The sequence below is a fragment of the Daphnia pulicaria genome, chromosome 7 (assembly GCF_021234035.1).
Source record: "Daphnia pulicaria isolate SC F1-1A chromosome 7, SC_F0-13Bv2, whole genome shotgun sequence".
Classification (NCBI taxonomy): Eukaryota; Metazoa; Arthropoda; class Branchiopoda; order Diplostraca; family Daphniidae; genus Daphnia; species Daphnia pulicaria.
This window is the reverse complement of record NC_060919.1, coordinates 3,930,512-3,943,857: the sequence shown is the minus strand read 5'-3', so window position 1 is coordinate 3,943,857 and position 13,346 is coordinate 3,930,512. Positions and strand designations below refer to the sequence as shown.

At 39.8% G+C, this 13,346-nt stretch overlaps 1 protein-coding gene across 2 annotated transcripts in view; it reads left to right on the top strand.

Annotated features, from left to right (window-relative positions):
- The window catches only part of LOC124349654 (gamma-aminobutyric acid receptor subunit beta-like), a 46,974-nt gene extending 34,049 nt beyond the window's left edge, over nucleotides 1–12,925 (top strand). For both annotated transcript variants that reach the window (XM_046800422.1, XM_046800423.1), the window contains 7 exons: nucleotides 1,594–1,661; nucleotides 6,546–6,772; nucleotides 6,848–6,930; nucleotides 7,003–7,140; nucleotides 7,198–7,482; nucleotides 8,530–8,675; nucleotides 10,817–12,925. In XM_046800422.1, the coding sequence (XP_046656378.1) occupies nucleotides 1,594–1,661; nucleotides 6,546–6,772; nucleotides 6,848–6,930; nucleotides 7,003–7,140; nucleotides 7,198–7,482; nucleotides 8,530–8,675; nucleotides 10,817–11,182 (1,313 nt within the window). In that variant the 3' untranslated portion in view covers nucleotides 11,183–12,925. The remainder of the gene's footprint in view (nucleotides 1–1,593; nucleotides 1,662–6,545; nucleotides 6,773–6,847; nucleotides 6,931–7,002; nucleotides 7,141–7,197; nucleotides 7,483–8,529; nucleotides 8,676–10,816) is intronic.
- Nucleotides 12,926–13,346: the final 421 nt, after the last annotated feature.

Below are 13,346 nucleotides of genomic sequence, written 5' to 3'. Positions count from 1 at the left end.
ATCTGATTTCCCCACCCAAAAAATATTGGTCGATACTACATAAAACAATCGATCATTATGTCTCACCCTATTTATATCTATATGTATGCACTGCTGTGCTGTGTGTGAAATTCCCCTCGGGGTAGACGGACATCTGTATGTATTATACAGTTGCACACACACGGATATATATTGGTTAGATTTATCCCGGCGTGGCTGCTGATGCTGTGATGCCGTGCGCTGTGGATGATATTCGGTCGCGTGCGTGTGCTGGCCGGTCACAGAATATATATATATATCTAAAAGGACGCACCACACGTGAGGTTATTGGCCAGGGCAGCGGAGAAACGACCCTCTCCACATCGCCCCGAGCGCAAAAGCGAAAGACTATATAGGAGCATCAGCAGCTCAAAACGGCAGAGCCAAAATCGATACTCTGCGCTGTCCTATACACTCTTTCTCTCTAGCTTATTTGCCCGCGTTTATACGTGTACACACAAGGCCCAGCAAAGTATATATATGTATTAGATGAATATTGTAGAAATGTAATAAATTTAAAACAAAAGGGAAATGATGAAACGTTTGGGCGATTTTTATATAATCATTCCCAGAATGACTCTATTAATATTTGCCATTTTGTCTGTTGGCACATGTTGGCCTGTGATGTGGATCAATCGAGAGTTATTAAAAGACGCAATATTATTCAAGCCCCTGGCCAATTAATATTATAATAGCCTATAGGCCTACATGTGTTTATTACCAGCAGTCAAGTCCATTATAATGTTTAAAAAGAAATAATCTAAATAGAAACACGAATTGTTATTATAAAGAAAATATAACAAAAATACATATAATAAATCCTTTTCTGCCTGGCTGATCCTGATAAATATCTGTTGATGATGGCCTTATTTATATATAAATTACGTGATTATCTACAGCACGCGCTGCGCTCGGTATTAGTATAAATATATATATCTTGTGCTGTATATATAATCCTGTTTGTATACACATGTCAAACGTTCAAGCGGATCACATCACGGCTAGATGAATCACACCTACTTGCAGCTCGTTTGTACTCGGTGATCCCTTCCATTTAGATGGATATAGCTCAAAGACATGCTTCTGGATGCTGCATTATATGCGACCAGCATCATGTGAGGATCACAAAAGTTTTGGCTATAAAAGAGAGAATAAAAAAAAGGCACAAAATATTCTGGTCGAAAGGTTTTTAATATAGTATCAACTCGCCTGTGCTGATGCTATACATAAGGTTACGATTATGATTATCGTCTATTTTATATAAGATAGGAAATATAATTAAGACATGCAGCAAAGGCATTTGATATTATATATATTTAATTTATTTATTATAAGAAATGGGCTATGTGATGGAATGTTTCTTCTGATCTTTCTGGCGTGTTTGATTTGCATATCACGACGCGCACGACAGCTCTCCTTTTGATGTTTATATAATATTCGTCCCTTTATATTTTCCATCAGATATATGTATAATATATTCATTGTTTTTAAACGAGATGAAACGGCCAGGTTTGATGTTATAAAGTATATTATAAACTAATTGATTTGGTTTTTCTTTTCTTTCGTGCTGTGCAGGGCCACCGGTCGAAGTCGGCGTCACAATGTTCATCATCTCCATCAGCTCCGTCTCTGAAGTTCAAATGGTAAATTGATAAATATCCGTCTTATATAATATCTTTTAATTTCTGTATCATTTTGATCTGAATATTCTGCTGCTGATGACTGTGTATATTTATAATATATTATAATAATGGCATCAATGGCATTATAACCGCGATAGGTGCCGTCACATTTAGGCAATGAAGGGGATGATTTTCCCTTTCGCTGTTGTGCTTTAGCTGGCCGTGCCCGGTTTGTTGCTGTGCTACTGCTATATGGCGCACTCGTGTGATTTGATTTCTTTCCGCTCCAAATGGCACGTTCATTCGGCACGTTGCATGCATGTGGGGCCACTTTGGCCGCTCCTGCAGAATGACAATACATCGCCGGGCCCATCAACAGCAGCAGCACATCCCCATACCCTTGTGTATGTGCTGCTGCTAGCACTCCAGTCCTCCTCCCCCGTGTGTCCTATAAAAGGCGAACGAATCAAAGTTAAAAGATAAGAAAGAAAAAACAAACTTTTTGCGGGTATAAAGAGCAAAGCAGCACAAACAACAACTCTGCTGCTGCTGCTGCCTGTGTGGTCCAGCATACTGATGATTTGATATTAGAAATATAAAATCTTTGGCCGTTATTTGGACTGCTGGACCAAAACAGAGATGGACAGATATAGTATAAGAAAAAATATATAGTTGCTGCTGGGCAGCCAAAGAAAAATATAAGACTTTTGCTGCTGATGAGTTGGAATAGAGAAACTGGCGGACAAACTGATGGGCGAGAGATTGCTGCTGGGAGTTGTTTAATGGCCAACTCGCGTCCAGCAGTATATATACTATACGTATACATGTGTATAAGATCTTGGATGTTGCTGGAGCTATGGCGGACGCGTTCCGTCACGCTATATAACCGCTATGGCCGATGGGCGAGAGACACAGTAGTAGCGAGTGAAATCTTGTGTCTTTTAGATATTATACGACCGGCCAAAAAATATATAGAACACAACAATATCAAATAAATAAAGGCGGGGGATATCAAATTTATTTATACACGTCTAACAATTTGTGCGTCAGTGTATTATTATATAGCTGCCGGTTGTTTGTTCTGTCGGCACAATTAAATCGTTTTATTTTCTTTTTATTTTCTATAAAAATAAATGAACTTTGTCATTAGTTCTTGTATGTACATTCCTTAGATTAATTGACTGATATAAATGCTTTGGGGGGTTGAACCTCAGCGCAATCAACGTATAGGCTAAAAATAACATCTAGCAGAGCAGAGAGAACAAACAAAAGAGCTCTGATTGGGAAATGTATATAGTCGCCTATATGGGAGCTGCTGGCGGTATCCGGTCACCGGATGCTGTGTGAGCCTATAATATATACCTTATATTGGATCTTTCTTTTACATTTTATAAGAATAAATAGATCGGTCTTATATTTGACAGATTATTCAACACACCCAAAAGCCTATTTAGATATATAGACTTACTTTTAAATTGCATTAAATGTAGACCTGGAATTTATTATTGATGGGGTGGTGATCTGATCCTTTGGCGGGTCCTGTTCAAACACAGACCCAGCACCAATGTTGGGTTTTGAAATTCAAGATCGCTCTTGTAGGCTATATTATAGACTAAACGTCTAATAGACAAACAGGGTCTATATTATACGCTGTGTGGTGGTGTATATATATCATGATGAAAGTCGATCTCTTCGTGTTTATCGTCGCCTTTGCGGCGTTCTCCTTTGGTCGAAAACTGTCTGTAATGAAACACGATATAGCTAGTATTTTTTTTAATGTTTAAATTGGGCAGAGACTCGGAGGCCGAGTGTTGCCCAAGTTTATTACGTCCAATTTAACAAAATTACATATGTACAAGGGGGTTGGAAGAGACACAAAATAGCAAAGGTACGATACGAAAGGGGAGCTGGGCCTGACGGCAGCACTAGTGCGGGCATGTGGTGGGGTTTGCTCTGTCAGGGGGAGGGACGATGCATATAAACAGAGCGACCAGAGGAAATTTTGGCTTAACGGACGGAAGCACTGGCATCCACTCTCTCAGGCTTCAGTTATTGGAAAAGATCCGACCGGCCTCTCCTCTTGCCCTCCCCGCCAGCACGGAGCCGCATGTTGTGGTGCGGCCACCCGAAATGGCGAAGAAGACCTTTCGAGACATACCACCGTTTATAGGTGCAGACTCAAAAGTAGAGAGGAGGCGGGGAGTGGCATCACGGAAACAGACCGCGCCTTCCCTCTTGCTGTCCCTACCGATCCGGAGCCGCATATGTTGGTGCGGCCACCCGTGGCGGCGGGAAACAGCCCCTCAAGACATATCACCGTTTATAGATGCAGAATCGAGGGTAGAGAGGAGGCGGGGTTAAATGTAGAGACGAGACCATGAGAGAAAATGATGATAGGGAGGTGGATGAACAAGCCAAGAAATTAAAGTAAGAACAAAACGAACACTCGGACAACAGAGGAGAATGGAGAATGACAGGCTAAAACGGACTAAGAGAAAATAAAATTCCGCACACGAAATTGCCGGCGACAGCATCCCGTTTGCACAGCACCAGTCTGCGAAGGGAGCCGTTCCGCAAGAGTGGCGAAAGACTTAGCGTTGACCCGTCGGCGGACTGAGGTCACCAGTGACAGGAGTCAGTGGGCCCAAACCACAATAAACCGGGCAGATAAAAACTGGGAAGTGCAGGTGGCCTATAGGAAAAAAATCAAACAAAAACAAACATAGACGGCACTCACCACACGCGTTTTTTGCGGATGAGGCGTTTGGAGCGAGAAACAAAAACGGTAAGGGCATTCCATAGAAGGTTACACTGAGGAAAGATATGAAGAGGAGGTGGCCAGGGATGACCACTGGAAGAGACGACATCGACTAGGGTTGATCTGAGAGATGAGAATATAGGGCAGTGAAGAATGAAATGTGGAATAGTCTCGGAGGGGGCACCACACAGGCAGGAAGCGGAAGGAGAGAGGCCAAAACGGTGTAGATAAGAATTTAGGAAGCAGTGTCCGGTGATAAGCTGGGTAGAGGTGGCATTAGTTCTACGTTCAAGAAGCACATTGGCAGACCGCACAACTGGGAAGAAGGCTTTGGCACTAAAATTAGTCGGTATGGAGGACCACTCATTGCTCCAGATATCCCATAGCGTGGACCTAATCAGATGTTTCACGTGTAATGGGGAAAAAGGGACTAACAAAGACGAGAAAGGAGAAGGAGCTTGCGCCCAGAAACGGGCTAGGATGAGACCCGGAGATTTAGCAATCGCAGTAGTAAAAATATGGCAGAAACTGCCGAAAGTCGCAAGAAGGGCCAGATTTCTTGCCTCGATGGGATAGAGCTGGGTCGCAGGCTGCATAAAAACTAGTTGTTCTGATACAAAAATCTCGCACGCAGAGAAAGCTGGCCGGTATTCTCCAATTTTCTCCAAGGCCGTAGAAAAGGCTAAACGTAGTATATATATATACAACCCCAATCTTATCTGTATGTGTGTGTGTACGTATACCCTACTAGCTAAAGCCGCATCTATATATTGCTCAGAGGGTTTATATGGGCACATTACTGTCCTATTAAAGTCGCAGCCCAAACCCAAATGAAGACGAATAGAGGCCATTTATATATATTTAGATAGACTGTGCTGCTGCTGCTGCTGGTCAGCCTATACAAAACACAATTGAAAATTGGCACGTTGGCTCTGTGCTATATTAATGTAATCCTATAATATGTATGTAGGCCTATAGGCCTTAATATGTAATTCAATTGAATTATAGAATAAAAAGGGCCATTTTCTGATACATGTTTCAAATGCATTCTTGATGGTTTGTATATATGGTACTTGTGCGCTGGGCATTCTCCCAAAGGAGCTATATAAATACAAAGTCGTGCCTTTGATTGAATCATCTAGATGCCCCCCCCCCCCCACAATACAGCAGCAGCAACTTAATGCACACACACACACTTAACAGCTAAATAGTATATCCTATAGAGAGAGTGACGTTGATGTAGTTACACGCACATTATTGCCGACGACCGCGCCTCTTTTAGGCTATAGCAGGCTGATGGACTGCTTTTTCTTCCTATATTTAAACTGCTGCCATAATATAGCCCTTTAATAAAATCAGCAGCAAACATTTATTTCGCCAGCTCCAAAGTCGATCGTAATATCAGATATTTATATTCCCTGATTTCTTTCCTTTTGGCTTTAAAACCTTTATGTAATCATCTTATATATAACGGGCACAAACCAAAGTTGATCATAAATCACAATCACAGCGTATAAACCATCCATCATTGCGTATATAATAATAGAACCAACAAAAAGGGGATAGATTTTTTCGTGTACATAAATATACACCTTATACTATATAGAAAAACGTATGTGCTGTGCTGTGCTGGTCGATATTGATATAGTAAGCACAAGGCCTACATCACAAAGAAATCAAGGTGGGCCAACAGCAAAGGGGAATATATAGAAAAGAATGGCCTAGAAGAAATGGATTTCCTTTTTTGGTATTAATATCGTGTGTGCGATATGCTGTGCTTCCCATACCCAGCTGATGTATTCCTGATGATGGATGGGCGGTCACTTCCTATATCTATCTAGTCTTCTATATACATGTATGTATTAGACACACACACACACACAGAGGGTCCTATAAAGTTTATAGAGCACAGCGCAAATGGATTGCCACGATATCCAGAGATTTATTCATGAGCTCTGTACCTATATATAGGCTACACACAGTACAATAAAAGGAAAGAAAACAATTGCTTTAATACATATATCTGTCTGTGTGTATTATATACACACACGAGCTGCATTTATTATATGATGGCATGTCCATCAGCAGCAATAGAAAAATGAACTTAATTCAATTTTCATTTTATTTTCCATGGCGTCTTGCGACAGGATTTCACGACGGATTTCTACTTCCGCCAGTACTGGAAGGACCCCCGCTTAGCGTTTGATCGTCTGCCGGGCGTGGAGAGGATCATGGTGAGCACGGAATACCTGAAAAACATTTGGGTGCCGGACACGTTTTTCGCCAACGAGAAATCCAGTTACCTGCACATGGCGACGACGTCCAACGAGTTTCTGCGCATCACCCATCTCGGTGAAATCAATCGAAGCATCAGGTAATCAAATATAAAGACATTTTCCTATTTAATATAATAAAGGACGATTTATTATAATTGATAATCATTTAATAGGTTGACAATCACGGCCTCCTGTCCGATGAATCTCCAATACTTTCCAATGGACCGTCAGTTATGTTCCATCGAGATTGAAAGTTGTAAGTGCTATTTTCTTGAAAATAAAATAATAATTATCGTGTCCAAATAATTAATGAATGTGATTAAAACAGTTGGATTCGCCATGTCTGAAATCACTTACCACTGGCTGGGTGGTAAGAAGGCGGTGGACGTTTCACCTGACGTCCAGCTGCCGCAGTTTCACGTGCTGGGCTATCGGCAGGGTTACCGAGTCGAGATGTTAACCACAGGTATATAACATCTTAGAATTCTATCTAATTTGAATCATCTAATGATGTGAATATTAGGCAACTATTCGCGAATGTCGCTGGAGATCCAGTTCGTGCGCTCGATGGGCTACTACCTGATCCAGATTTACATTCCGTCCGGTCTGATTGTCATCATCTCGTGGGTTTCCTTCTGGCTCAACAGGCAAGCCACGCCGGCTCGGGTTTCACTTGGCGTCACCACCGTCCTGACCATGACGACGCTCATGTCCTCCACCAACGCTGCCTTGCCAAAGATCTCCTACGTCAAGTCCATCGACATCTTCCTCGGCACCTGTTTCGTCATGGTCTTTGCTTCTCTCCTCGGTAAGTCGTGCTATTCCCTTTTTTTATTGATTTATTTAATTATAGACAGTCACGCGTGTTCGTTTCTTGAGCAGGTGAATTTATCCATGTGATTTTATTTCAAGTTGACGGAAGGTATACTAAAAAGCATATACCTTTCCTCCTCTTTGGATTTATTTTGCGCTTTTCCATCATTCTCTTCCTTTCGCTCTTTAACTTTCCCACCAGAATGATCGAAAATGAGAGGTAGTACAGTAAGCTTCCTATAAGCTATACCTTCCGTCAACTTGAAATAAAATCATATAGAGCAGTTTGCCTGCTCAAGAAACTTACAGGGATGACTGTATACAACAATATCACGTCATCAAGCAGCTATCTATAAAGATATACTATAATATTGAAAGGACCGGTTGATTATATAATATATAGATCAGCACAAGCAAGAATAATTATACATGATTTTATATTAGCTATAGCTGTGGGCAACTCCCTTGTGGCGTTTCATTCATAGTGATGAATCATCTTGATATATATTTCTCTATATAGAGCTATAGAATAAGATATATATGTTTTATTTTCATCACTGGAATCATCAGCCGCACTTCCGGCTTCCCTTTTCCGCCTAGAACTTCTTCCGATTTATATTTTTTTTTATTTAATCCACATATAGTATAGAGAAAGAAAACCCAAAAGACCAGCAAATATAGTATATGATATTGTGTGTGTGTAGATGGATGCCGTGGTGGGATATGTATATAGCCCTTATACTTTTCTATACATATTCCTTTTTTATCCGGAATATATTTCATCAATAGATATATATAGGATTTCCGCATTAACTTTATATGGCATCATATATATAGCTTACTCTATAATACACGCAGTGATTTCATTTTTACAATAATATATCAAAGTCTATCAAAAAAGGGTGTGGTGCTGTGCATCTTGAATTTGAACATTATTCTTTTCGATTCTTTTATTTATGTATATATTCACATATCAATTGTAATTTATAGGATTGTATTGTATATTTGATTGTAATGTGTGTCGTTTTGCTGGGGTATATAGAGTACGCAACGGTGGGCTACGTGGAGAAGCGGATCCGGCTGCGCAAGACCCAATACCAAATGATGCAAAAGTTGGTGGAGAGTCGGAAAAAGACGGTGACGGTGGCCTTAGACTCTGCGGAGATGGAACACGCTCCCAGACAGACGGTAAAAATCTATAACAATTCCTCTATTATTATACATTAAACCAAGAAATCAAATCGAAATGAGGTCTATTTATAATACACAAATATATTTGTGAACATTTTAGACAGAAAATATATTTTTTGTCTAAATTGTTCATATTTAACCCAGCAGCATCTAATGGAAAGAAGAAATAATATAAAATGACATTAGTGTCAGATATATTATTCTATGTATACGCTGCTGCTGCTGGGTTTGTCTGGCTGGCTGGGCATGCATATATACATATATCTAATGCGTATAATATCCATCGTCCGTATATTATCTATATATTTCCGCGCTGCTGTGTTCGTGTGCGGAACTGCTCGATTATGCAGTCAGTTTTCTATGTGCTGTGCGCCGCTGGTGCTGTGCTGCGTTGGATGCCGCTGATGGGGCAGAATGAAGCGATGTTCTACACATTTATATGTGAATAGATTCCAACCCTCGGCGACGAGTTGTATATTATGCTGGGGGGGGGGGGAGATGGCGAATAATATAATGTTAAATGAATGTGCTGTAATGCAGCACGTCGACTGGGTCATTTCTCTCTGCGAAAGTGTTACACTGATGTTTTCTTAGACATATAACATCATCTCTCAAGTGCTGTTATATGGGCGTCATCACTGGTGCTGCTGCCAAGTCTAGCTCTTGTATAATAATACATTTAGACAATCTCACATCACCAGTGCTGTGATGACGATAGTCTAGAACCAATTTGCATTTGATGCAGATATTAGAAAAGGATATATATAACCCTCCCCCTCTCTCTAATAAAGATAATATAATATAGGCCTAGTCTATAAATCGATGTATGTTAATCACTGTGCTCGATGGTGACATCAAATAGATCCAAAATACCAGGAAATCTGATGAGCCCAAACGGTTGGAATGACACAAAGGTTGTCCCTCCATCACGATTTGCAATTCATATCATTTTTTCAATTCAAAAGGAATTTCCAATTTCGATCTTTTAATACAAGATGTGATGTAGAAGAGACACCGATTGAAATCAAATTCGTCCCAGCAGCGTATACGCTGCTATATATAGGAGATAGAGATATTATACATAGCCCACGCGCACAGCTGGATGAATATATCTTTAGCAATCAGTGATGTTCTTATATATTATGCTGTGAAATGTTATATGAATATGACATCAGAACGCGTGGGGGCTTGTATAATATATGGGAGACTCATCACATCAGTATTATATGGCAAGCTATATATAGCACACGAATAATATCTTGATCTGTACGAATATATATATATTTTCCGCGAGATTCTCTCGTAGTTCTATGCTGAAATGAGCGATGATGATTGGCGCTGCAGTTTCGCTTATACTATTCCTATATATATATATATGGCAATGTCGATGCCACGTGTCGATATCGACACCGTGTGGAATCAAAGGATTTATATTTATATATCGCACCGCGAATAATAATATAGTCGTCTTTTATGTGTTTTAGGCTATATATAATAGCCTACAACAGAGTTTCTTTGACATAGGAATATCAAAGAAAATATCTTTATAAAGATAAAAGGATTGCGGTGTCGTCTATAGGCCTATGTATTTATTATAATAAATAAGTTTTTGGCAAAAAAAGATTTTTTCTGCATTGCGAAAATTTAGTCCGTTGGTTGACAGGCGAGAAACAAACTCTCTAATATATAAACGTTTAAAATCATTCCCGATCTATTTTATTTATCTATAAAGCGATCTAAAGAAAAATCAGCTGTTGGCAGCAGCACAAGCTGCTCGATGATGATGTTATATAACGATGACTTTTCTATATAGCCTCTCTCCTTCTATTTTCTGTTTGTTATTTGGAAAAAAAAGTGATGCTGCTATTATTATAGGATCGATTAAACCTGTGCTGATGGTTGGCCCAGACAATCGGCCGATGATATATTATACAGCACCAGCAGCCCAGCAGCATACAATGGCGAGGGGCGAAAGATGGATATATATATCTTTTGTTGGCAGTTTTTTCTCCCTTTCCTTTTGTGTATAGGATGCTGTTTGTTGTTGGCTGGCCATCAGCATAAATATATAAGAAATCTCGTCGTGCTCTGGCCCTATATCTAAATGTTATATTATAATTATTATACACAAAATGCAGGAGGTGCGATTCCTGATGGGTCCGCACGGGAAGGCGATGCCGATCCACGAGACGTCGTCGTCTGGCCAACAGCACCCGATGATGCCGCCGTCTGCCGTCGGCTGCCAGGCGATGGTCAACAACAGCAGCGGCGGCGGCGCCATGATCATCAACGGTCCGAGGATCGACGAGGAGGCGACGGCCGTCATGATCCCGCCGGGCAAGGATCTCAACAAACTCTACGGTTTCACGCCGTCCGACATTGACAAGTACTCGCGGGTCGTCTTCCCCGTCTGCTTCATCTGCTTCAATCTCATGTACTGGATCATCTACTTGCATATCTCCGACGTCGTGGCAGACGATCTCGAATTCATCAACCGCGGTTGATGTAATAATATCCTGATAATAATAATAATAATATCGATTATTATTATTATTATATAATATCATATAGAAAAGCGGCCGACCCATCAAAGTGAAAGGAAAAACTCTTCTCTGCTGTGTGTGTGTTATCACGTGCTGAGCTGCTAAAAGATCAAACGACATCAATAACTGCACCAGAAAATTATATTAGACACAATTGTCTATCTATTACAAAACTGTGCCGTCTTATAATCAATATATTATATGTACAAGTGCTGTGCTGTGTGTGTCTCGATCGAGTTTTGATTCCCAATCAGCTCGTCCTCGTATAATAGAGACAAGAAAAGTGGGAAATCTTGTTGAGAGATATAATATATCTGATCGATTTCTGTGCGTGTGCTTAGTTGCGATCTCTCTCCTCCATCATCATCCATAGCATTCTTCTATATACATCTCCTTTATTTTCTTCGGCGATGGGGAGTTATATAGAAGAAAAAGAGCTACACTATTATATCTATATTGCTTTGTCGATCATCTCATCCTCGCTCTTTTATTTTTAGCTCACACACGAGGATCGCGCCAGCAGCACAGCAGCGTTCGATCAAACTCTTTCCGATTGCTCACCAGCAGGGCCCCTCTTATTTTCTCTCTCTCTCTACACACATCACCAGCAATCGATCGCCCGCGTTTTTCCATCACACCCAAATCGAGTTGTTTTCTCCTGCAGCATGTATACACCGTCAAAAGAGCCAATTCTTCTTCTATCCTCCTCCTCTCTCCGCGGGCGTTTTTCTCTCTCTTTTTATTTTGTGATTCCATTTTCTTGTACACATGACATTCTTTTGTCAATCGATTCTCTCTCTCTTATATTCGCCGACGATGATGCCATTGTCTCTTCCTTTTCTATTCCGACACACAAGTGGATGATCGCTGTGCTGCTAGCGGGGGCGATGGAAATAACAACAACAACAACACGCAGTTGAACTTTCAACCTTTTGACATTTTCTATTATATAGACCAGCATCGCCCAGCATCAATGCTAAGGCTTTGATCTCTATTCTTCTCAGTTGGCTTCTTTACAAAACAACAAACCCAGACATTCCAGCACACACATGAGACAATAAAAAGAAATCAATAAATTATATAAATTGACATATTATTACATAATGCCGCATAATGCTGTACATAAATATTATATAATGCATCCGCTATATATTATACGTATATACTGGTGGATATATATGTACAATGGTTGCTGCTGATGAAACACACAAGTTCTTGATCAATTTCGATTCGACGAAATCGATAAATGTCTCCAAGTTCGGACGATACGTGGTCGCGCGATTTACATATTCTATATAATATCGATACTAATATATATAAATATATATCTATTGTGGCGCTATACTATATACGAAATGTATTCTTATCATTTAAAAGAAACCCCCTTTTTCTTTTGGCGAATCTAGCTATTTTGTACATATGTTACTACATCACCACGACTTATTATATACACACTCCCCCGTCCCGATTAAATTATTCCTTTTTGATACGACGATTATATTATATTATACACACAACACGGCAGACAAATTGTATAAAATTCTATTGAACGTATAAAACTATCGTGGGTGGCGTCATTCTCTCTCTTAATAAGGTCAAAGGATGTTTTAAAAAAGGAAAAAGATTTTGTTTTATATTTTCATTTATATACGTCCATGCTCAAAATCATTATCTGTAAAACACACGAACCTCCCCCCCCCATCCTTTGACATATTCGCCCACACCTGCTGCTGATTGTGTAAAACTGAAAATGTCAAAAGAAATAACAAAAAAAAAACAAAAAAAATGAGAAAAAAAGATAAAAATTATACATGCACAATTATGTAAAACACTCCAATCGTCTCGACTCTCTCCCATATGCTCACATTTTTTAAGAATTATAATTTTTCCAGAAAATCGAAAGAAAAAACGACAAAATTATATTTGTGTTTTAAATTGATTACTATAATTATATTATAATATATTACGCGTTCGTGCGTCTGCTGTGCTGCCGTGGTGGTTGTGCATGGGATCTATTTTTATGTTGATGTTTTTCTTGATTTTATTACGTCTAATTATGTTGTGATCGTTTCAATGTTATATTAAAAAACACACACAATTATATATCGTTTGCGTGGATGTTGTG